This window comes from Erpetoichthys calabaricus, chromosome 14 (assembly GCF_900747795.2).
Source record: "Erpetoichthys calabaricus chromosome 14, fErpCal1.3, whole genome shotgun sequence".
Taxonomy (NCBI): Eukaryota; Metazoa; Chordata; class Cladistia; order Polypteriformes; family Polypteridae; genus Erpetoichthys; species Erpetoichthys calabaricus.
In genome coordinates, this window is record NC_041407.2 from 102,436,482 (window position 1) to 102,462,928 (window position 26,447).

Sequence of the window (26,447 nt, forward strand, 5' to 3'; positions counted from 1 at the left end):
ACAAATTTAGTATTGCCAATACCATTGGGGAAACCTGATGATGTCCCTGTGTTGGTTATGTCGTGTGACAAGCTGGCATGTCATGTCATGGTACTGGTAATGTTGTGTGACAAATCTAGTGATATTACTGTGTGGACCATAAAATTTGACAAGCCTGGTGATGCCACTGCATTGACAATATTTTGTGATAAGCCAGGAGATGTCAGTGTATTGGTTATACCAAATGTAGTGTTGGCGCTGTATCGACAATGTCACTGTAGCGATTATACCATGTGACAAAGCCTGGTGATGTCCTAATACTGGCAACACTGCATGCCAAAGCAGTGATATCACTGTGTTGATGATACCATGTGATATACATTAGCGTTACTGACGTTTAATTAGGCCGATGTGTCTTCTCTAATTAGAAATCTAACTTCAAGGAAATGAGAAGTGAGGCAAAATGACACCATTGCGCTAAGGTAGTGTAGAAGGGTGAACAGGTGTCCCAGCCTGGAAGGAGGAGGACAGTTTCTTATCTGGATGGGAGGCCAGAACAGATGGGCAAATGGGTCGGTTAGCCAGCTGGACTAATATGTTGCTTGGACCAGCGGAATCCAGGAGTTGGGAGCAGTTCGATCTCCCATACGGCAGGTGGTAATGGTTCTTGTGTGGCAGCCCAGTTGGTACACCCACAGGGGTGATTGGGAGTTGTAGTTTGAAAGTGCAACCCCGTCGAGGTCCCTGGGTGCCAGTAGTGGGAGCTGTCAGGGGAGGATCTCCCTACTTGCTTCCAGGAAGGTATGGTGTGGCACCAGAAGCATTCCCAAGTCTGGCTTGAAAAGAAGCCCACTGCCTCACATTGGGGGAGTCGAGAGTCGGGAGGGAGTGTGCAACACTAGAGAAGAGAGAGAGACTTGTTCTGATTAATTGTGGTTGGTGATTATTCCACATATGGTTACTTGCTTATAATAAATGACTTTATTCTAAATCGGAATTGTGTGGAGTACTGTGGTGTCTGAGGTTTTTGCTCAATGCTGCCCCCGTGTGGTCACAGTAGTTATTTCACATGACATGGCTTCTAGCTGTATGGTATGTCATAACTGTCAACTGCTGTTGCTGATCTCGTTAATGGAACATATTAGTTTACACGACTGAAAATCGCAGGGTGTGTCAAACTCTGCGACTGTGTGGTGACTTTCCAGTGCAGCCAACAGCATGGTGCTTGATGGAGCCGGTGCTGTCTGAAAGGGTGACTGGTATGGTGAGTTCAGCCACAATCTCGATCCTTTATTAGTAATCCCAAGTGACAAAGCTGGTGATGTCATTACACTTTTGATAGTATATGTCATGTCTGGTGATCTGATTACTCAGTTAGATTTGCAGTCTGGTGCAGACATCTGCAGTACATGAGAATTTTTGTGGAAGGCTGCAGAGCAGATCTTCATTTCTGTGTGGTGAGAGGACAGCAAATAAAGCAGAACTGGTAGGTGACGTCTCCTGATGTGACGGCACTGGGACTTTGGCATCTCTTACTTTGGTCATGTCCACATTTCAGAAGAGAAGGCTGATGTCTTTGTGTATTTTTCATGGATTCCGTCTTTTTCTTTTTTTTTTTTCTTCTACCAGCCGGATCACCTTATGCATTTTGGATTGGGCGGAATGACCAGAGGCACTTTTACTGGGGAGGATCGTATCCAGGAATAAGGAAATGCGACTGTGGGATCAGGAAGGACTGCACAGATAACAGGTTCTTCTGTAACTGCGACGCGGACTACAGGCAATGGTGAGTGAGCCTGGGGGCAAAGGGGGCTTTGCTAGGAGATATCGCGGCTTCTCCTCCCACCCACCCCACCACTTCTGCAGCCCTTCAGAAGGTCTTGAGGTTTCCTAAACCTTGTGCTTCATGACACCTGGTGTTACGACTCGTATATTTTATTCATTTCTGGTGCCTTTTCCTTTGTATTTTTTTGGATATCCCTGGCACTAAATGGGTGTTTTGATACCCAGGGAAACTGATTTTGATATTAAATTTTCTCTTATCTGACTTCCTTTAAAGGAACTCAGATTGCAGTCCTCAGTATGTATCCTGTGTTTGGAGATTTTGTGTTTCTTGTGATTAGATAGGCTGCATTGTGAACTCAACTTTGGGCTATAATGGGCAGGCCAAATGTGTCAGTAGAGCTTTGGAGAAGGTCCTCCACTGTACTGCTGATTCATCTCCAGGGAACTGGAAAGAATTCTTGCCATTAGCAGAGTTTCCTACAAATGTCTTGTACCATTCTGATTTAAAGGTGTCTCTGTTTGAATGCTTGTATGGCTTCCAGCCTAGGCTGTTGAATTTTTGTTCTGTGACTTCTCCGGTTCCTGGCATGGCTGAGGACCTCACTGGTCTTAAATCAGTGTGCCAGCTAGTTTGGAAGAATCGAAGGAGAGTGCAGGCCACTGCTAAAGAGTTTACGGATTGTCAAAGGAAACGTGCTCTGGTTTTTCGAGTTGGGCAGAAGATGTGACTCGCTATATGAGACGCTTACAAAAAGGCTCCATGCAGTAAACTGGCATCGTAGTTTTTTGAAACCTGCTTTATCTGGCGTTGGGGTTGGCCCTGTGTCTCCGATAGTGTAGTGTTGCCAGGTCTTTTCAACATGCATTCCACCTTGAATGTGTCTTGTTTGAGTTTCCTTTTATGTGTCCTCTTCCCCAACTTGGTTCGTATTTTTAGATAGTGGGGATAAATTTGAGGTCGGAACCTCTCTGTCCATTAGACAACATAGGTGACCACCTTCATCTGAAGGGCGCCATTTACGAAAGTTAAGGGGCATGCGCCCTGGACACAGAGTGGGAGGTCATCGAACCCTGATGGTACTAAGTGGGTGCTGTTACCCACTCAGCGACATTTATGAAAATAAAATTGAGCATGATACATATATTTTTACACAGAGAACACATGGAATACGAGACCAAATAGTGTGGTGGACAGTAGGACTTTAGGGACTTCCAAAACTCGACTTGATGTTATTCTGAATGAATTCAGTAGACAGGACTGGTGAGCTTTGTTGGGTTGTTCTCCTCCGGATTGTTCTGATACACTGAGGGGTGTTGTTTATGCTACTGAAGGTGTGTGCACCCCAGACACTGAGGGGGACCGTCCCCTCATCCAGGTCATTGACGTCTAATAAAACCAACTGCCCGCCATGGACAACAAGGGGAGACGTCCGCCCACCCTGCCCAGGGTTCCAAATGACCTTCAACCGGCACTGCCTGAGGTCCAGTGTGCTGTGGACTCTTTATTATAGGGGTCATCTAATCGAGTATTTGATTTAAGGGAAGGGTTACGGTCCTGAGAATCATTCCTGCGTTCTTTCTGCAATTGTCCTTGCCCCTCATTTATTATCTCCTTTTCACCTGTTTCTAAGCCTGATGAGTAGTGATATTACGATTCTTGCTATATTTTTTGTGCACTTTTCAAATGTGATTGTGGTCGTCTGGGTGTCTTTTCTGGGATTTTTAGACTCAAGGAATCCATGTATGCAGTTTTTTTTTTAACCTGAAAGGTTTATTAAAAAGTTCCTAATTTTTTTAAGTTATCTTTTGACACCATTTTATTTGGACAGTGGGCACTGCAATTTGTTGATTTTGCATTGTTACCTAAGTCACATTTCCGACAATTCACTGGGACAGCATGATGATGAGGTTGTCAACATGACTATTTAAGGGTCACCTCCTTTCTCGGTTCTAATTCTGAAAACCCGTAAACTCCTTGCTGATTGTTTCAATGAATTTTCAGGCTTTAAAAGACCCGTTTCTTTCTAAATTTTGACTATGATTTTGGCTTTGTCCATTTTTTTTGATTGAAGTTTTACAAACTTTTCATGTCTCCGGCTACATTTTTTCTTCCAATCAGACAAAATTCATCATCTTTTGTATTACAGAATCCAGCATCTTCACTGATTTCAGTCGATATTGAATACCTTGAATCTAGGAAGTATCCAGGCCCTAGATCCCTATATCAGTCCATCAAAGTGATAATTGTTTCTAAATTTTTACTGACAAAATAATTCTGTTAATATTTGAATTGTGATTGTTGAAACAACGAGAACGACCAAGTGGGGTTGTTGCTGGTCTTTCGCACTTGCTAGAGCAGTTCTGTCCTCCACAGGTACTCCGACAAAGGAATTCTGAAGTACACGGACCACATGCCGGTGACCCGCGTGGTCATTGGAGATACCAACCGCACTGGCTCGGAGGCCACGTTTTACCTGGGACCTCTGCGTTGCTATGGTGACCGTGAGTACATACTTTGACTGGGCCCCGCCCCTAACATTCATAGGTAATGTGGATTTCTTACTGTTGCTATGGTTACAAAAAAAAAAACAAATATAAAGAAGGTCAACTCTGAGCTGTGACTGAGATTATCAGTGTAGTGTATATACTGTATATATATATATATATATATATATATATATATATATATATATATAGAGAGAGAGAGAGAGAGAGAGTATATACAGTGCCTTCAGACAGCATTCAGATTCCTTCACTTTATCCACATTTTCTTTTGTTACAGCCTTCTGCTAAAATCATTGAAATTAATTTTTTCACACATCAGGCAGCACTGAATACCCCAGAACAGAATGACAAAGTGAAAACAGGATTTTAGAAATTTATTAAAAGTAAAAAAACTGAAATGTCACCATGGCACAGGTATTCAGACTCTTTGCTCTGATATATAAACACAGACTAGTGGTGGCTCTGAGGCTAAGGATCTGCGCTGGTATCCAGAAGGTTGCCAGTTCAAATCCCTGTCACTGCCAAAACAGATCCTACTCTGCTGGGCCCTTGAACAAGACCCTTAACCTGTAATTGCTCCAAGGACGCTGTACAATGGCTGACCCTGCGCTCTGACCCCAAGGGGTATGTGAAAACTAACAAATTCCTAATACAAGAAATTGCATAAGGTGAAATAAAGAACAAAAAAAAAAAAGACTATGAATGTCATGAATATTTATATGTATATGTATATATGTATGCTTATATATGTGTATATATGTGTATATATATATGTATGTGTATATATATATATATATATATACTGTATATGTATACTTATATATATGTATGCTTATATATGTGTATATATATGTGTATATGTATGAATGTATATGTGTATATGTATGTATATATGTATGTATATGTGTATATATATATGTATGTGTATATGTATATGTGTATATATGTATATATATGTGTATTTATATATGTTTATATGTGTATATATATGTGTATATATGTATGTATATAAAGAGATATACATAATTTTTTTTCTTCACAGTACCTTATCCCTCCTCTTGCCAGGCACCCCTTTGGCTCCCCAATAACCCCATGAAACTCAATTTGTAAAAATGTAGAGATGGGTCAAAGCAAACCCAAATTAAATTGATTAAATGGCTGTCTCTTTTTCAGCTCACTGAGAAGCCCAAATCCACCACCCTGATTATATTTATCTCTGCTCTGCTTTCATACAGGAAACACCTGGAACACGGTAACCTTTCAAAAAGTGACACACATGCTCTTCCCAACTTTCAGACCGGGGACCAGTGCAGATATCTCCTTCTATTTCAAAACCACAGCAGATTTTGGGGTTTTCCTGGAGAATTCTGGGTACAGACATTACAACTTCATCCGACTGGAAATGAACAGTAAGTGTGCCTGCCACCATAAACCACAGCAGCTGGCTCTTTAGCGCCCCCTTTCAGATCCTGTCAAAGACAATGACTCACTGGGGTGTGCTGCAGTGTTAAAGGAATACTCCTCCCAAATATGATTAGTTTTTTATGTTACTTAACCTGTGAAGTTTGTAGTGAAGGCTGAGAAAAAAAATGTCATCTCACATTTTCATACAGAATGGATATCACACAGTTTCTAATAGAATAGAAGTTTATGGTGACCAACTTTGGACCCAGCAAATAATATTAATAAGTCAATTAAAAAAAAATCTCCACTTACTTGTGTTTAACAATCCACATGTCAAGTTATCCAGTCATTTTTTCACAAGTTGCATTTTTACTAAAATATCTATCTACAGTCAGGTCCATGGATGATGACACAGTTTTCATAATTTTGGCCCTGAACACCACCACAATGGATTTGAAATGAAACAGTCATTATGTGGTTGAAGTGCAGACTTTCAGCTTGTATGAGCCATTTAGGAATGACAGCAATTTTTCCGTATAGCCCCCCCATTTGCAGTATTTGGACATTTGAGTGACAAGCTGTTCCAGAATCAGGTGTGAGCAGGTCCCTCATTTTTTATAAACTATTAAGCAGGTAGAAGGTCTGCAGTTGATTTCAAATGTGGGACTCAGTGAACTCTTAATATGAGGTCCTGTGCATGCAAGTAACAAACAGGATATCATTAGACAGAGAAAAACAAAACACACCCGTCCAAGAGATGAAAGAAACACAAAGATCAATCAAACCAACTGTCTGGTACATTCTTAAAAAGAAGAAATGCACTGGTGAGCTCAGCAACACTAGAAGGTCTAGAAAACTACAGAAGTCAAATGATTGCAGTATTCTGTCCTTGGTTAAGAAGAACCAATTCACAACATTGAGCCAAACCAAGAACGGTCTGTGGGAGGTAGGCCTATCATAGCCAAAGTCTGCAATCAAGAGAAGACTTCACTGAAGTAAAGACAGAAAGCAAACCACTGGTTAACATCAAACTTAGGAAGGACAGATTAGACATGGCCAGAAAACATTTTTTAAAAGCTTGTGCAGTTCTGGAACAATTTTCTTTGGACAAAGGAAACTAAGATCAATATGTACCAGAATGTCTGAAAGACAAGAGTGTGGAGAAAAGAAGAAACGGCTCATGATCTGATGAGTACCACATCATCTGTGAAAAATGGTGGAGGCTATGTTATGGCCTGGTCATGCATGGCTGCCAATGGAAGTCAGTCACTGGTGTTTATTGATGATGTGACTGCTGGCAGAAGTAGTAGAATGAATTCTGAAGTGTCCAGGACACCATACTGTATGCTCATAGTCAGACAAATGCTGCAAAACTGGTAGGACGTCGCTTCACAGTACAGATGGACGACGAGCCAAAACATACTGTGTCAGCATACCAAGTGCCTTTCAACACAAAGTAGTAGTATATTCTTCAATGGCCAAGACAATCGACTGACCTCAACCCAACTGGACATGCAGTTCACTTGTTGAAAGCAAAACTGATGGCAGAAAGTCCAAAGAACAAGCAGCAACTGAAGAGCGCTGAAGTAAAGGCCTGGCAAAGCATACATAGGGTGGAAACTCGACACTTGGAGATGGTCATGGGTTCAGATGTCAGGCAGTCATTGACTGCAAAGGATTTTCAATCAAATATTGAAAATAATTTGTGGAAAGAATAAGCCTGGACACAGAAGAAGGTTTGGGGCAGCCTCCCGTATACTCAGAGTATGGCTGCAATACAGGCAAAAGAAAAAGATAAATGCAAGCTTGTTACAGATGCGAGTCCAAAACAGAACTGATTGACAGAAGGAATATGGCGGGTTTTAAAGTCAAGCAGGGGAAATGATGTAATCTGAACAGGAACCGGAAGTGACATTATCGGGCCTGGAACTGGACGTTATGTCATCGAGCCCTGGCGGGATTTTCCATGTTTGGTCTGCAGGGTCAAAAGAGAAGGGATTAGTGCACTCTGCCATCCCCTGGTTTGGCATGGAATCATCTTCTTTCGAGCTCTTTAGCTGCCTGCCATACACACGTATGTAACAGATCATTATTTTTATGATTATGTTAGTTTGTCAAAATACTTTTGAGCCCGTGTATAAAAATGGCTGTCTTTTCTAAACAGCTCATACGATATTTTTGTTACACCCCTTGATTTAAAGCTGAGAGTCTACACTTCAATCACATCTTGATTGCTTTGTTTCAAATCCATTGTGGTGGCGCACAGAGCCAAATACTTAAGGATCTGACTATTAATAATAAAACACTAAGGTTTGTGTGTCCAATCCCTCTGAACAATCTGATTGGTCAGTTTGGCTTTGGTGACGCGATTGAAAGAGGAAGTGCGGGTGTGAGATGCACGAGGCACACTGAGAGCGTCGCCTTCAAATATGGCAAGTAGAAAACTAGACAGGCTGTAAGAAAGGTAGACAGAGTCTGAGAACGAGCTTGAGAAAGGGAGCGCCGGTGAAGAGACGTTCACACGCACACGAATACAGATGAAAGGTGCTGAAGGTACACACAGAACAACAGATAGCAAATATCTTGACAGGAACTGTAGCTAGTTGTTAAAGAAACCACAAGTCATATGAAGTTGGGGAGCAGACACTGGTACAGCGCATTGCCGCACCCACCATACGACGAAACAGCTCGGGATCCTAGTTGGCAACCCCCCCAGGCACACACGCGGTCCAGTCCCACCCTCCGGAAGTGACCCTCTATCTGCTGCAGTCAGGTGTTACGTGGGCGACCCCTTGGCCGGGTCCAGCCACTTGGGTCCCCAACAGTGAGGATCCTACAAGTTGGATCATCCTCAGGGAATCGCGCCACATGGCCGTAGTGCCGTAACTGATGCTCCCTCACAACGCAGGTAAACCTTCCTGGAACCAAAAATGAAATGTGCTCAAGACGTGACTGACCAGTTGAAAGGAAGAAGCACCTCCTGTCATTACATTCATATCCACAACTAGCATACCTATATAGTGGTGGTCTGTGGAATGGCCTGGGTGAGCTGACCTTCTGTTTGTGGAAGCGTCTCAGATATGCCCAGGTCCATCCAGCAGGGGGCACTAGCTCCCTGATTGGAATAAGTTCTTTTGTAATTGAAGAGCTCAGTTCCAAAATCAGCTAAGTACAAAAGATAAAGTTTGGAGATAAATAGGAAAATCTGTGTCCGTAGACAGATTTTGAAACTAAATCCCTAAAACTATAGCGCTACACTGTTGCAATTAGCAGGTTTTGAAGCTCAGACATATTTTCGGCGCATGACCAACTGCATGAAAAGTCACAATCACATGTTCACTAAATTTTACCAGAAGGTGTAATTAGCAGATTTTGGAACTCACATCTTCAATTGTGACGTCTTAAGTAACCTGAACCTAAATAGATATATTATAAAGAGGCGATATCCCTCCCATAGTGATACGGCAGTAAGAAATAACATAAGAGAAAATAACTTAGCTTTCTTTAATGACGATTTATGTGGCATAACAGACGGGAAGCCATGACAAGACCTTTGTGTAGAGTCTGCCATTTGCGTCACTGTGCTGGAAGGATTTTCAGGATCAGATGACGTTATCTCCCATCCGTCCGTCGGCTTCAAAGGTGTGCCGGGCAATGTTCCAAGGCTTTATACTCTTTCTCCATGTGCAGGCCCTTACTTAGATAAAATCATGCCATTCCAAACAAGGCAAAGAGAAATTCCAATGTCATGCTGACTGTGACACACAGAAATAGGGCACATTGCCCATTTGTCTTTGTCTATCTTGTCCTATGCTTGGCCTAGCAGTTCTAAATGCTGAACCCCTTTGTACTAAATCTGGCTCAGCTGTGCATGTACAAAGAAAAGAAAAACCGATTTAAAATATTTGCACAGAGCACAGTGACCTTAAACTTATATTCTGATTACACAAGGTAATAATAATAATAATGTTTTCAATTTGTTTTTTTTTTCTTTCTTACTTTTAATCCTAAGTTTTACATTTCTCTGCACACTTTGTGTTGATAAGCACAATTTTAGCCAATGAATCAGCAGTTATAGGGCTGGAATTCTGACCAATGAATGCAGTGGGGAGGCGGGGCTTCAATTCAAACGCTCATTCGTGTCGGAGTTTGTTCCTTTTTAGCTGAACTGGTTTATTTCACCGTGTTTTAGTAAAAATACACGCGTTTGGGACGTTGCAAGTATGCAACTGGATGACTTGGTTTTGGTTAGACATGAAAGCATATCAATGAAATAAAACAATAATATTACATTTACTTTGTCTGACTTACAGATAAAGACATACAAAATATTTATCAACTTGTATACAAAATTTCACACCACAACACACGGATAACACAAAATGAGTAACGTAAGGTTTTTGTTTTGTTTTGTTGATACAGTATTGTTTGTGGATGCTGTGCCCTGGTCTCCACAAGTCACCTATTCAATCAGAAAACACGCTCTCCGTGTTTCTCTATTGTCTCCCAAAGGCTGCATGCAGGCAAATTTATTTATGAAGCACATTTGAACACAACCTTGTGTTAACCAAAGTGTGAACACATTAATAACAAAAAGGTAACGGAAAAGGATAGGAAAGTCACAAGCCATAAAATCACATAGCAGAGACACATTAAGGCACAGTTCAGAAGCCGAGTATGCGGGCGGAGTGGTGGCTCTGAGGCTAAGGATCTGTGCTGGTATCCCGAAGGTTGCTGGTTCGAATCCCCGTCAGTGCCAAAAAAGAGATCCTACTCTGCTGGGCCCTTGAGCAAGGCCCTTAACCTGTAATTGCTCCAGGGGGCGCTGTACAATGGCTGACCCTGCGCTCTGACCCCAAGGGGTATGCGAAAAAAACTAACAAACACCCCCGATTTTAAAAGGACAATAATTGTGCACAATAACACACCCTAAGTTCAGATGTTCTGGATCTGTCATACTCTGCCAGCTAGCCCTAGTGTACATTCAAGAGTTCTGTTTTGTCCGCATATCATTTTTGAAAGCCCTTCCCAGAATGAAATGGTTCTTTGTCAAGCAATGGATGTACGAGGAAGTGCACAACCCAGTGAAGTGCCGTTAAAAGAGCCGGGGATTTTAAGAATGTGGAGTACTGCCTCTTCACTTTTTACACTGTTCAGCAAGCTGGAAGATTGTTGTTGTTGATGCCAGGATTGATTTATGGCAAAAGGTGCCTGCCCACCAAACTGAAGTGGATGGGTGGGTTAGAAGGTTGATGGATGAATTCAATTTTTGATGGTACTCAAGTGAAAAAAATATTCTACAGAATCGTACACTTAATGTGTTATGGTGGTGTGTTTTTGGAGGAATGCGCCTTTGTGTATAATTGGTGTTTATTTCTACTGAGAAATGGCTTATCTCTCTATTATAAAAAAAAAAAATAAATTTGGGAGGGAGACTAGGGAGACGAGACGTGATCATCTTGGAAGACAATTTGACTTCCCGCGAGAGACACTTTAATGTCACGCGAGACAAGGCAGTGAGACAACATTTAACACAAGTTCACGGACATCTAACCAAGCAGATGTTGGAATGCTTTTAGCAGACACGTTTCATGTGCTCCCAGCTCTTAAAACAACGACAAGCAGAACTCGCAGCTTGCCAGCAGCAGCAAGCCAGCAGATGATCCGACTGCTTCTCCTTAGCATGCGTGCAGCCCTCACACCGCCCACCTCCTTACAAACAGAGCAGCAAGGACACGAAGTGACAAAAGGACAGCTGCTGTACAGGCTTTTAAATGATCGACATGCAGCGCGACAAAAAGAACACGCAGCTCGCCAGCAGTAGCAAGACAGCAGATGATCCGACGGCATCTCCTTAGCGTGTGTTCAGCCGACGCCCCCCCCCCCCCCCCCCTTCACAACGCGAGCAGCGTTATACGTCCTGCGAGAAAGAGATTTAACCACGCCCGGGGCCGGAAATAAAGGACAAGTATTGTTTTGACAAAAGTTTTAAAGTGAAAGTGAAAATAATGCATATGTAACAACTTCCTTGAAAATAACAATCTCTTTAAATTGTATATCTGGTAAAACAAACCCAGGGGTGGGCGAGCAAAGCGAGCAGGGAGGAGAGCCCCCTAGTAAGAAAGAAAAAAAGAAAGAAGGAAGGAAGGAAGTAGCAAATACTGACTTTTTCTGATTGAGTAATTTCTGCTGAGCCCTCATTTTCTTTTCTTTTTTTCTCATTCTAGCAACAACAGACATGGCTTTTGTGTTTAATGTGGGCGATGGCATCGACAATGTGACCTTCAGGTCCTCCTTTCCCCTTAACAATGACGAATGGCACTACGTCAAGGCTGAGATCAACGCCAAGCTGGCCAGGATCAAGGTGGATAACATGACGTGGGTGGTGCGCAGATTTCCTCCACACACTTACATCAGCATGGAGTTTAACAAGCCACTCCTGGTGGGTACGTGTCCAATGCGGAGCAGGGGAGACCTCAAGAGTGGGGAGACTTTGAGGGGCAGGAAACTCTTAAGAGGTCGTTTCGAGGGGTGGCGTCTCGGATGATTCAGAGACATGCTGGGCACAGCTGGCACCTTTGTTCGGATGGACCCTGCCAGGAGATGCGCTCTCTGCACAAACTAGGTCGCCTTAGGCTTGTGTGTTACGGTTATGGAGAACAGATGTTTGTGTTCACGTCATCCATCCTAGAATGGAGCGCTTCACGTGTGCTGGCACTCAGTTTTCACCTTTCAACATCAAAACTGATTTACGGCACCTTTTTAGTTTTGTTCATTTCTGGCAACACACATGGCTGTCGTTAAATGTGTAAAATGGGGTTTACCTGAAGTCCATCTATCTAGTTAAGGTTTTCATGATATGATTTGTCATATTTTCTGGGGGGTGCTTTTAGCCGTGATATAGCTGAGACCAAAAGTTTCAATCCACCTCTGCTAAAGAGTTTCAAACTCCATGTTTCCCAGCACCACACACATCATGTTACCACACATTACTTGTGTTAAGGCTACTTTATCTTCATAAGTAGTCATGTCAAACTAATAGTTATGGGATTAATAAAGTATCTATCTATCTATCTATCTATCTATCTATCTATCTATCTATCTATCTATCTATCTATCTATCTATCTATCTATCTATCTATCTATCTATCTAGTTAAGACACAGATTGATCTCAGATGTTATTCACTGGACCTGATTTTCAGTCTCCATACACTTTTTGTTTTACTTGGTTAAGTCTCTCGTACCCCTTCACCTCCTAACAGCTCATGTGTGGTGAGTGTACTGGATTGTGAAATGGCTGCCATTGCATCATCCAGGTGGGTGCTACACGTTGGTGGTGGTTGAAGTGGCTCCCCACTCTCTATGGAAAGAACTTTGAGTGTTGAGAAAAATGCGAAATAAATGTAAGGAATTACCACTATTATTACTATTAATTGCTTAACTTGAATCACACGCTTTGGGTCACCTTCCACAAGTTTCATCCCCATGAGCCTACAACTCCACATACTGCCCTGTGGGTGTCCAGATGGGAGCTTGCAAAATGGATGCTACAACTCTGTGTACTTGGGGATGTTATCACACAGAGTCCCTTATTTTTGCTGCCTTCCTGACCAAGATGTTTAGTTAGTGTTCCCTTTTCTGGTTGGGATGTGCCTGTATTGTTCGGCCAGGAAAGGAACTTCTGTCCTGCCTTTTCTGCCACACTGTCCCTGCATGCCACCCTCCAGGATAGGACATGAAATGCCAGACCTCTCTTTCAAACTATCCGTTATGTTGGCTTCGAGGTCAGGTAAGGAAGAAGAGTCCATCCACGATGAAGGATAGACTGGTCGCGTTATGGCAAAAATAAAAAAAAAAAATCACAATTCGAGTTTTCCTCTGTGAATTATCACAGTAGGGTTATCAAGGATGAAATACTGAGGGACACGGACCAGCAGCTACACATATCAGGTAGCACAGCGTTTGTGTGCTTTAACCAGATTAGGAAGAGTAATGTAGTCTGATAGTGAGAAAGTGCAGGCTAATCAAACGAATACTGATAGCGAGCTTAGCTACATACACTTAGACTATGGCAAAAACAAAAAATACACACATACAGTGGTGTGAAAAACTATTTGCCCCCTTCCTGATTTCTTATTCTTTTGCATGTTTGTCACACAAAATGTTTCTGATCATCAAACACATTTAACCATTAGTCAAATATAACACAAGTAAACACAAAATGCAGTTTGTAAATGGTGGTTTTTATTATTTAGGGGGAAAAAAAAATCCAAACCTACATGGCCCTGTGTGAAAAAGTAATTGCCCCCTGAACCTAATAACTGGTTGGGCCACCCTTAGCAGCAATAACTGCAATCAAGCGTTTGCGATAACTTGCAATGAGTCTTTTACAGCGCTCTGGAGGAATTTTGGCCCACTCATCTTTGCAAAATTGTTGTAATTCAGCTTTATTTGAGGGTTTTCTAGCATGAACCGCCTTTTAAGGTCATGCCATAGCATCTCAATTGGATTCAGATCAGGACTTTGACTAGGCCACTCCAAAGTCTTCATTTTGTTTTTCTTCAGCCATTCAGAGGTGGATTTGCTGGTGTGTTTTGGGTCATTGTCCTGTTGCAGCACCCAAGATCGCTTCAGCTTGAGTTGACGAACAGATGGCCGGACATTCTCCTTCAGGATTTTTTGGTAGACAGTAGAATTCATGGTTCCATCTATCACAGCAAGCCTTCCAGGTCCTGAAGCAGCAAAACAACCCCAGACCATCACACTACCACCACCATATTTTACTGTTGGTATGATGTTCTTTTTCTGAAATGCTGTGTTCCATTTACGCCAGATGTAACAGGACATTTGCCTTCCAAAAAGTTCAACTTTTGTCTCATCAGTCCACAAGGTATTTTCCCAAAAGTCTTGGCAATCATTGAGATGTTTCTTAGCAAAATTGAGACGAGCCCTAATGTTCTTTTTGCTTAACAGTGGTTTGCGTCTTGGAAATCTGCCATGCAGGCCATTTTTGCCCAGTCTCTTTCTTATGGTGGAGTCGTGAACACTGACCTTAATTGAGGCAAGTGAGGCCTGCAGTTCTTTAGACGTTGTCCTGGGGTCTTTTGTGACCTCTCGGATGAGTCGTCTCTGCGCTCTTGGGGTAATTTTGGTCGGCCGGCCACTCCTGGGAAGGTTCACCACTGTTCCATGTTTTTGCCATTTGTGGATAATGGCTCTCACTGTGGTTCGCTGGAGTCCCAAAGCTTTAGAAATGGCTTTATAACCTTTACCAGACTGATAGATCTCAATTACTTCTGTTCTCATTTGTTCCTGAATTTCTTTGGATCTTGGCATGATGTCTAGCTTTTGAGGTGCTTTTGGTCTACTTCTCTGTGTCAGGCAGCTCCTATTTAAGTGATTTCTTGATTGAAACAGGTGTGGCAGTAATCAGGCCTGGGGGTGGCTACGGAAATTGAACTCAGGTGTGATACACCACAGTTAGGTTATTTTTTAACAAGGGGGCAATTACTTTTTCACACAGGGCCATGTAGGTTTGGATTTTTTTTCTCCCTAAATAATAAAAACCATCATTTAAAAACTGCATTTTGTGTTTACTTGTGTTATATTTGACTAATGGTTAAATGTGTTTGATGATCAGAAACATTTAGTGTGACAAACATGCAAAAGAATAAGAAATCAGGAAGGGGGCAAATAGTTTTTCACACCACTGTATATGTATATGAAATTAACATTAAAATTCCACAGTGTGAAATTAACAAATGATGAGAGCAAGAAATTAACATTAAAAAGTAAGAACATGAGATTTACATTCAAAATCCAGTGTGAAAGTAACATTAAAAAGAGAGAGCTTGAAATTAACAGTACAAATCCAGAGTGTGAAATTAACAAAAAAGCGAGAGCCCAAAATTAACAATAAAAAGGGAATTTGCATTAAACATACAGAGTGTGAAACTAACAATAAAAAATCAAAAGTATGAAATGAACAAAAAGTGAGCATTAAATTAACATTAAAAAGTCAGAGCGTTAAGTTGACATTAAAAATCCAGAGTGTGAAATTAACAATAAGAAGTGAGAGCCTGAAATTAACATTAGAAAGTGAGGGTGTGAAATGAGCACTGGAAATGATTCACTTTAGTCTCGCCCTTTTTAATGTTCATTTTATCATCTTTATTTGCTTTTGCGCTTTGCCCCATCGAGACCACTGTACCCATCACAATTTCCATCGTGTTTCTGGTGAATCACCGAGGTGTAATGTAGTCATCCTTGTAAGTCGAGCCAGTCCTGAACGACTCACCAGATTCATTACCATCAGCTGAACCGTTTCGGCTTGATAACGCGGTTTTGGTTTTGTGGACCCCGCCCCCCCAGCATTACAACTCCATGATACCTTGATACCATAAAAAGCTGATCACTACTCACTGCAAACGGAGAATGGAGCGGCCATGTCTGCTCCAAGAAAAGAAACAAAAAGGGTACGTGGAGGTCAAAGCTTCACCTCTGTGACCACAGACACACTCCTGGTTCCCACACGTTGTACCACCAACCCAAACAAAAATATCACAAAAATGTGGATAATTATTGACTTACCTTTCAGATTAACAATTTGTCAGGGGTGTCCCTGATATGAGGTGTGCTGCTTGTCCTGCACAGGGCTTTTCTCACTCATCAGTAATGGGAACAGCTTGTCTTCTACTGCATTGATGATTTTAAATTTGACAGAGGGACCGTTTAGCTGTTGAGGAGAAACAGACAGAAGGCAGTCTGAGATGAAGACGTGTTCTTTAATGACCTTCTCGTCCCTTGACAGGTGCCGCTGAGAACAAGGTGCAGGGCTTCCTGGGCTGCCTGCGGGGATTACGGATGAACGGGGTCACACTGGATTTGGAGGGCAAAGCCAACGACAAGGAAGGCATAAAGCAGAACTGCACTGGTTTCTGCTGGAACCCCAAGGTGCCATGTCGGAACGCAGGCCGGTGCATCGAGAGGTACAGCGCCTATGAGTGCGACTGCAACAACACGGCCTATGATGGGATGTTCTGCCACAGAGGTGAGCTCCGGCCCAGTCCTCATACAAATAGAAAAGGTGCTTTGGGTGGTTTTGGTGATTTTGTTTTTTTTTGGTAATGCATTGTTCTTATGATGACTAGGCGATTAACTTTAAGGAGCTTTGGAATGGGGGGGGGGGGAGGTCAACTCCAGTGCCTTCAGATAGTACTTCAGACCCCTTCACTTTTGACACAGTTTTGTTGTTAGACATAAAAAACTGAAACATCCCATTGAGACAAGTGTTCGGACCCTGCAATCCCAGCCGGGAGTCTTCTTGGGTTTGACACAGCAAGCTTTAGGATTTGGGCATTGTAGCCATTCTTCTCTGTGGATCCTCTCAAGCTCTGTCAGGTTGTATGGAGACCCTCAGGGAGACAGCGATTTTCAGGTCTCTCCAGAGATATTTGATTTGAGTTCAAGTCCAGGCACTGGCTGGACCACTCAAGCACATTCCAGGAGTTGTCCCTGAGCCCACCCCTGTGTTGTCTTTGCTTTTAGAACCTTTAGCCCGCTCTGGAGCAGCTTTTCATTAAAGATATCTCTGTAGTTTGCTCTGTTCAACTTTCTCTTGACCCCGTCTAGTCTTCAAGACCCTAATGTTACCATCACCCTGCTTCACTGTTGGAATGCTAATCACACAGGTGGCGACGCTGCAAGAAGAAAGGTCAGCTGACATCATAAGAGACACACATCCAAACCAGGGAACGCGGGTTTGCAGCTCACCACCAGCAGTTCACCACCACGCAGACCTTCAAACTGAGATGCTTGGTGGTGTGAGTCCACAGCAGATCAGCAGGTGACGAGCGGGTGCCTGGCTTCCACCAGAATTCATGGCCAAACAGTTCAAGCTTGGTTTCATCAGACCAGAGAGTCTTGTTTCTCACAATCACAGAGTCCTTTAGGTTTTATTTATTTATTTTTTGCCAACTCTAAGTGGGTTTTTATGTGTCATCTGCCTCCTCATCATCATTATGTGTCATCTGACTATCATAAAGCCCAGATTGGTGAAGGTCAGCGGTGATCAAGAGAATACCTGAGCCAAATTTCAAGTGTCATATAGTATAGGATCTGAATTCTCGTATCAATGAGGTATTTCAACCTTCTATTCTTAATAAATGTGCAAACAATTCTGAAATCTTGTTTTTGTTTTGTCATTCTGGGGTATTGAGAGTTGTTTGATGAGGGAAAAACTGAATTTAAATGATTTTTGCACAAACAAAAGGTGGAAAAAGTCAAGGGGTCTGAATACTTTCTGAAGTCATAGTCCTTCACCATAAGTGCTGGTACTCCCTACTCAAAAATGGTTTCAGTTTACATAGTGCATTAGAGAGGTGAGATGGCGTTAGTTTGGACGTGTGCAGAGGAGAGATGCTGGGTATATTGGGAGAAGGGTGCTAAGGATAGAGCTGCCAGGGAAGAGGAACGGAGGAAGGCCTAAGAGGTGGTTTATGGATGTGGTGAGAGAGGACCTGCAGGTGATGGGGGTGACAGAGCAAGATGATGAGGACAGGAAGATATGGAAGAAGATGATCTGCTGTGGTGACCCCTGACGGGAGCAGCCAGGGCCATCTTAGCAGCATCATAGGCCCCCGGGCAAAGCAGTGCAGTGAGACCCCTGTTTTGATAGCAGAACAGAAACATGCATAGGCATCAGAAACACTGGGGACCCCCATCAGTGCCCATACATTAAGACGGGCCCAGGAGCAGTCGAAGGAAGATGAAGATTATACTGCTGCATTCGGCTTTGATAGGGGATTGAATTTATCATGTAGGGTTCTGAATAAACAAATAATATCATTACATGAGAACTGAATATCATTACTAGCAAACTGATTGAATAAATACACATCTAATGTCATAATGCTAACACTCCGACGTCTCGCAGCAGGAGGAGGATTACGGAATACAAATTTTGTGACACGCTAGAGTTCCCAAGCACATTGAGCCCTGAACAGTTCCAAAAATGCCCACTAGAGGGGGAAATCCCAGTGGGGAAAAAAAAACCCGGCTAGTAACACAGAGGGCTATGTAGAATCTGTATAAAATTAAAGAGGCTTTCTTAATGAACATGCTCTGAAAAACACGACGCTCTGTGTAGCCCAAAAAGGTAAAAAGGAGTCACCAGCAAAGGCAACCCAAGGCATGGTCAACAATCCAGAAAAACACAATTAGCCTAAGCCAGGGGTGTCCAAACTTTTTTCCCTGGGGGACACTTACAGAGAAATATATGAAGGGCTGCGGCACCCACTAGAGGTGAGCTCTATTGAATCAGTCAAATATCGGTAAATTATGTTTCATAATTGAAGATGCTTAAAGAAAAAACAGCATCACAGCTCTCCATTAATGGGTTTTCATTTGTTGTATTATAAAGTGCTGTCATCACATGCAATCAAGTAAAAATCAAACGCACAAGCTCTATCTGACACTTGATGTTTTAAGATAGTTAGCTGACAAATCTTCAATTCGCCGCACACCTGCGTTTCTTGACAAGCGCACGTTGTTGAATTCCTGCATTTTCTCCGGGCACATTACTCCTTGCGACTTTAGTGAGGCGCTGTTTTATGACGTCACTATCTGAGAAAGGTTTCCCGTGACGGGCAGTGAGTTGCGCTACTTCGTAACTGGCTAATGTGGCATTCTCTTGTGTTTTGTTAGCACAGAACAAAATAGTTGTGGAGCTAGCAGACCGGCTGCCATTTGCTTAACTTCCTGTTCTCGCTCGGCACCAGTGTAGGACGTGTAGGTCGCATGTTTGCTGTCGTAGTGCCGACACACATTATGCTCTTTCATTACTGCAATAGTTTCATTGCAAATCAAATAGACACACTTGCCCTTGACTTCTAGGAAGAAATATTCATTTTCCCACCGTGTCTGAAAATTTCTGCACTCACTTGCTATTGTGCGTTTCTTTGGTTCTGCCATTTTTGGTCATCCGTAGCAAAATTGTTCTTTGGTTGCACTTGTTTGTGAAGACGCTGCCTTGATCTAGACAGTCGCTCCGCCTTGTGTTAAACCGAAGAAGTACAATACGGTTAAGAACAAGTTTCGTGTGTGGGCCATATTTCATTATATTTTTAGAATTTGTTGTGGGCCAATTAAAAATGGACCATGGGCCGCAGTTTGGACACCCCTGGCCTAAACAGAGACACAAAAGACACTCCGCAACTCCCGAGTGCATTCAAATGAACCACCAGAAAGTGTGGGAAACCCTCCCCTTTATTGGGCTGAGGGCAGGTGGTCCCGCCTCATGGGGTACCACCCACAAATCACAAGGCACATAACAAAGGCACTGACAAAAACAAATACAAAGAAAATTGCAAATAAGCATAAATACAATCAATACGGAGAAATGAATCAGAAATGAACAAAGAGGACATAAAACAAGAGATTTCAGTCCTTAGCCAGGGCTAAAACATGACAATGGCAGGAAATTGAAATCAGTCCCCGCCCCTTGTGATCCCGCAGCAGCAGACCCCGCCCCCTCCCCTGTTCTGCACGAATGAGACGATAACCCCGCCCACATCAGTCTCTGCCCCATTCTGAAAATGTGGTAAAGGCTAATAGCCAGGAAGAGTACTGTGGTACCGAACATCCTGGTGAGCGGCTGTAAGGTCCCTGCTGAACTGAACGTCCCGCAGCCATCGTCCACATCACATAGAGATAGCAGCCTCCAGAAAATGTGCTCACTCTGAAAGGTGCTATATAAACTAAACATGTCTAGATGTAAAGACGGTGAGGGCACTCCAGTGAAAGGGGCTGTGTAAAAAAAGTCAATCTTTGATGATGTTTACAAGGAAAGGCGCTATATATAAAATGTCTCACCAAAGACCTTTGTGAATGATTCTATGTGAAGATGTTTTTAGATGGACCTCTGTGCTGGTGCTCACTTGGAAAGATACTGGAAACTTAAGGTCAGGTTTTTAAAAGTCTGTAATAATGGTGTCTGCCAAAATGGAGTCATCAGTCAGTAGAGTGGTGTGTGGGTGAACATTATAATTTAACTTCTGCTGTGCATGTTGTGCTGTTTTTCAGACATCGGCGCATACTTTGAGCAGGGCACGTGGGTGCGTTACACCATCCGCTCGGCTGCCATCACTGCCGCTGCAGAATTTGCCAGCTACGTGGACGCTTACAACTTCAGCCTGGGCTACAACCAGACCAGCGAGGAGATGTCGTTGAGTTTCCGCACCACCCAGTCCCCGGCCGTCCTCATGTACATCAGTTCCTTCACTCCTGACTACATAGCACTCATCCTCAGGAAAGATGGTAGGATGTGCACAGGAGTGCTGCAATTCCTCTTTTCTTATTCCAAACACACAGTCAGGAAAGGTCTACCCCAGGTATGTCCAACTCCCGGTCCTGGTGGGCCACAGTGGCTGCAGGTTTTCATTCTAACCCTTTTCCTAATCAGTTTTCACTGCTAATGAAGTCCTTTTCCCTTCATTTTAATAGCTCTGTTTTTCAGTCCTCTGATTTGATTCGTTTCTTCATTAAATGGCAGCCAAACAGAAAAGAGACATGAAAAGAGCCGACAGACGACCAGCTAAACTTGGAACTTCAAACTCCAACCAATTTCACTCCAACCAGTTTCTTAATGAGAAGCTAATTCTTGTCGTTAATTAAAGCCATTATTGAATATCAGGAGTCGTTGCTGCTCTCGTTCTGCCACAGCAGCCTGCTGATTTTCTGTTTTTTCTAAGATGGTTTGGTGACCTGAGCATACCAACATCATCGAGACCTTCAGCTTGCTTTATTTTTCAGGTGAGCTGGTCATGTGGCGGCTTGTTTTGTGTCTCATTATTGTTTGGCTGCTCATTAAGAAACAACTAAGGGGTCCGAGTCACGTCAATTAAAACGTGAATCAGCAGCAAAAATGGCTCACTAGTTAAGAAGATGGTTCACCTGCAGCCACTGCGGCCCATCAGGCCTGGAGCTGGACACCCCTGGCCTACCCCCTTAACCCGAGTGGGCAAAGGGTAAGCAGCACTTGGATGCAGGATTTGGGCACAAGCTGCTCACTTGTTGTGGTCCAGTGCTGGTGTCTCTTGTTGGGTTGATGGCTGATCTTTGAATTTAGGAAGAGGGCAGCAGCTTAACATGCAGTAGTAGTGGAGGGGAGACTACATTATGGTGCAAAATATGTGGGACCCCCTAATTAATCCCTTGAAAGTCTTAAAATCATAATTGTGGGGTTGTCCTTGAAAATACTCAGTGCCCACTACTGGATTTTCAAGAAAATTGGCTCAGAAACAAATTCAGATGAAGGGAATTTCCATTTATTTTAGCCTGGTAGCCATCACAACGACCTGCTTCTGCCTTCTGTGGTCTTAACTACACTTTTAAAAATAAAGGTGCCAACATGGTTCTTCAGAGTGATGCCATAGTGGAACCTATCACCCATATGAAAGTTACATAAGAACCTGTATTTATTTAGATCTGAAACGGACTCCATAAATAACCACAACTACTGTGGATTTAGAAAAGCGTCAAGACCCCTTGACTTTCTGCACACTTTTTTGTGTTGATTTAATTTCAAATGGTTAAGTTTGCCATTTTTGCCCATCAGTCTCCACTCAATAACCCATAATGACAAAATGAAAGCGAGTTTTCAGAGAGGTTTCCAAATTTCGAGTCGAAAACCGAAATCTGTGATTCTTATCATCATTCAGACCCTTCCCTGTGGCACTCCAGATTGTGGTGAGGTGGATCCTGTTTGCTTTAATTCTCCTTGAGATGTTTCTACAACCTGATTGGACTCCACATGTGGAGTCCAATCAGGTTCTAGAAACATCTCAAGGAGAATCTGTTACCGGCAATGTATGAAAGGCAGGCATTGAATAGAATGCCGAAAATTGGACATCAAAGTATGAAACGATTAATTTGTCACACATTTCCTAGGCATTCTATGCAATGCCAAAAGACAAACCGGCAAAGTATAAAATACTCCCGCTAATGACGTTTCTAATGTCACGTGGCAATTTCTTTCATCTTCTTATATGTCTTTTCAATCAAAGCCTTTTCATGACTCTCTTTTAATACTTTGCCTAAATAGCATTTGTCATTCTATATAATGCCTTGGTATTACATACAATGCCTAGGTAATGTATATATAATATTAAAATAATTCAGATATTTTATGGGTGGCACGGTTCGCTTCCTGGGTCCTCCCTGAGTGGAGTTTGCATGTTCTCCCCGTGTCTGCGTGGGTTTCCTCCCACAGTCCAAAGACATGCAGGTTAGGTGGATTGGCGATTCTAAATTGGCCCTAGTGTGTGCTTGGTGTGTGTGTGTGTGTGTGTCCTGCGGTGGGTTGGCACCCTGCCCAGGATTGGTTCCTGCCTTGTGCCCTGTGTTGGCTGGGATTGGCACCAGCAGACCCCCGTGACCCTGTGTTTGGATTCAGCGGGTTGGAAAATGGATGGATGGATGGATGATGGATAGATATTTTATACTTTGCCCAAAACTGCCAGGCATTCTAAACAATGCCTGCGTTTCATACATTGCGGCTAACATATCAACTGTATTGATTGGGCATCATTTTGAAAGGCACACATGTATGTACCTATGTGTAGAAAGACCCTCAATTTGCATTGCATGTCAGGACATACAGTTGTGCTTGAAAGTTTGCGAACCCTTTAGACTTTTCTATATTTCTTTCCTAAATATGACCTAAAACATCATCAGACTTTCACTCAAGTCCGAAAAGTAGATAAAGTGAAACCAGTTAAACAAATGAGACAAAAATATTATACTTGGTCATTTATTTATTAAGGAAAATGATTGAATATTAGATATTTGTGGGCGGCACAGTGGCACAGTGGTAGCGCTGCTGCCTCGCAGTTGGGAGACCTGGGTTCGCTTCCCAGGTCCTCTCTGTGTGGAGTTTGCATGTTCTCCCCGTGTCTGCGTGGGTTTCCTCCGGGCACTCCAGTTTCCTCCCGCAGTCCAAAGACATGTAGGTTAGGTGGATTGGTGATTCTAAATTGGCCCTAGTGTGTGCTTGGTGTGTTTGTGTGTGTCATGCAGTGGGTTGGCACCCTGCCCAGGATTGGTTCCTGCCTTGTGCCCTGTGTTGGCTGGGATTGGCTCCAGCAGACCCCCGTGACCCTGTGTTCGGATTCAGCGGGTTGGAAAATGGATGGATGGATAGATATTTGTGAGTGGCAAAAGTATGTGACCCTCTAGGATTATCAGTTAGTTTGAAGGTGACATTTGAGTCCGGTGGGATGACAATCAGGTGTGAGTGGGCACCCTGTGTTATTTAAAGAACAGGATCTATCAAAGTCTGCTCTTCACAACACATGTTTGTGGAAGTGTATCATGGCACGAACAAAGGTGATTTCTGAGGACCTCAGCAAAAGAGTTGTTGATGCTCATCAGGCTGGAAAAGATTACAAAACCATCTCTAAAGAGTTTGGACTCCACCAATCCACAGTCAGACAGATTGGGTACAAATGGAGGAAATTCAAGACCATTGTTACCCTCCCCAAGAGTGGTCGACCAACAAAGATCACTCCAAGAGCAAGGCGTGTAATAGTCGGCAAGGTCACAAAGGACCCCAGGGTAACTTCTAAGCAACTGAAGGCCTCTCTCACATTGGCTAATGTTCATGTTCATGAGTCCACCAGCAGGAGAACACTCAACAACAATGGTGTGCATGGCAGGGTTGCAAGGAGAAAGCCACTGCTCTCCAAAAAAAACATTGCTGCTCGTCTGCAGTTTGCTAAAGATCACGTGGAGAAACCAGAAGGCTATTGGAAGAATGTTTTGTGGACGGATGAGACCAAAATAGAACTTTTTGGTTTAAATGAAAAGCGTTATGTTTGGAGAAAGGAAAACACTGCATTCCAGCATAAGGACCTTATCCCATCTGTGAAACATGGTGGTGGTGTTTTGCTGCATCTGGGCCAGGACGGCTTGCCTTCATTGATGGAACAATGAATTCTGAATTATATCAGAGAATTCAAAAGGAAAATGTCAAGACATCTGTCCATGAATTGAATCTCACGAGAAGGTGGGTCATGCAGCAAGACAACGACCCTAAGCACACAAGTCGTTCTACCAAAGAATGGTTAAAAGAAGAATAAAGTTAATGTTTTGGAATGGCCAAGTCAAAGTCCTGACCTTAATCCAATTGAAATGTTGTGGAAGGACCTGAAGCGAGCAGTTAATGTGAGGAAACCCACCAACATCCCAGAGTTGAAGCTGTTCTGTACAGAGGAATGGGCAAGCCGGTGTGCAGGACTGATCAACAGTTACCGGAAACGTTTAGTTGCAGTTATTGCTGCAAAGGGGGGTCACACCAGATACTGAAAGCAAAGGTTCACATACTTTTGCCACTCACAAATATGTAATATTCGATTATTTTCCTTAATAAATAAATGACCAAGTATAATATTTTTGTCTCATTTGTTTAACTGGTTTCTCTTTATCAACTTTTAGGACTTGAGTGAAAATCTGATGATGTTTTAGGTCATATCTTAATACATAATTCGCCAGTCTCCTCACTCACTCACTCACTCACGTCTGTCCGAAGCCGAACGCACAGTCGCCTTCTGTGCAGCTGCCCAAAAAACCTTACGAGACTGACATCGTGGCAGGCGGCAGATTTACGGCCACAAAAATTCAAAGAGAAAGGCGACTTCGATTAAAGCTCTAGAGGCCTGAAAGGCGATTTCGACTACAGCTCGAGGCCTAATTACGCATTCATTCAATACACCTATATCAGGTTTGTGGTGCTTATACTTATTACTATTCCACTCGTGCCTGTTTCATCTTACGTGGTCAAAAACGGGCTCTTTGTCTAGTTTATGCAGAAATATAGAAAATTCTAAAGGGTTCACAAACGTTCATGCACATTTGTACGTCATGCCATGAAGTCCAAGGAACTCTCTGTTGACCACCAGGATCAATTTGTGGCGAGGCATAAAATACGGTAAGGGGATAGATCCAATTCTAAAGCTTTGAGTGTGCCCAGGAGGACAGTGGCCTCAATAATTGTGAAATGGAAGAAGTTTGGAGCCACCGGGGAGCTGCTTAGACTTTACCATTCATTTAAAGTGAGTAACCAGTTAAGAGGGGGGTGACCGAGAACCCAATGGTCACTCTAACAGAGCTTCAGAAGTCCTCTGCCCAGATGGGAGAACCTGTTTGAAGGACAACCATCTGAGCAGCACTCCATACGGTGGCCGACAAGTGCAAAGAAGCTGTGTGCTTATAACAGAACACTCACAATGTCCACGACGATTGGAAGCGGCGACAACAATTCATGTTCTGTTCTAAGCACGCAGTCTCTTTGCGCTTCCCAGCCACTCTTGAGTAAATGACATGTGGCAATTTAAAGGACTCCGAGAGCAGGAGGAGAAAGAGTCTCTGGTCTGATGAGACAAATATTGAACTCTCCAGGCAGAACACCAGGCACTATGTCTGCTGAAGGCCGGGCACGGTACATCAGCTGCCTATAGTACCATCCTGACAGTGACAATGTGCTGGTGGCAGCATCATGCTATTGGGGTGCTGTTTGGGGCTGGCAGACTGCTCATAATTGAGGGAAGGATAAATGCAGGGAGGTCCTTGAAGAAAACCTGCACCAGAGTGCCCACTTCCTCAAACTGGGGCAATGGGTCACTTTTCAGCACAACAATGACCTGAAACATTCAGCCAAAACAAGGCTGGAGGGACTTTGGAAAAATCTATGACTGTCCTTGAGTGGCCCATCCAAAGT

At 43.1% G+C, this 26,447-nt stretch overlaps 1 protein-coding gene across 2 annotated transcripts in view; it reads left to right on the forward strand.

Annotated features, from left to right (window-relative positions):
* cntnap1 (contactin associated protein 1) overlaps positions 1-26,447 on the forward strand; it is a 144,102-nt gene that overhangs the window by 96,434 nt on the left and 21,221 nt on the right. For both annotated transcript variants that reach the window (XM_051936380.1, XM_051936381.1), the window contains 6 exons: positions 1,609-1,765; positions 4,139-4,266; positions 5,505-5,678; positions 11,901-12,119; positions 16,485-16,724; positions 20,756-20,989. In XM_051936380.1, the coding sequence (XP_051792340.1) occupies positions 1,609-1,765; positions 4,139-4,266; positions 5,505-5,678; positions 11,901-12,119; positions 16,485-16,724; positions 20,756-20,989 (1,152 nt within the window). The remainder of the gene's footprint in view (positions 1-1,608; positions 1,766-4,138; positions 4,267-5,504; positions 5,679-11,900; positions 12,120-16,484; positions 16,725-20,755; positions 20,990-26,447) is intronic.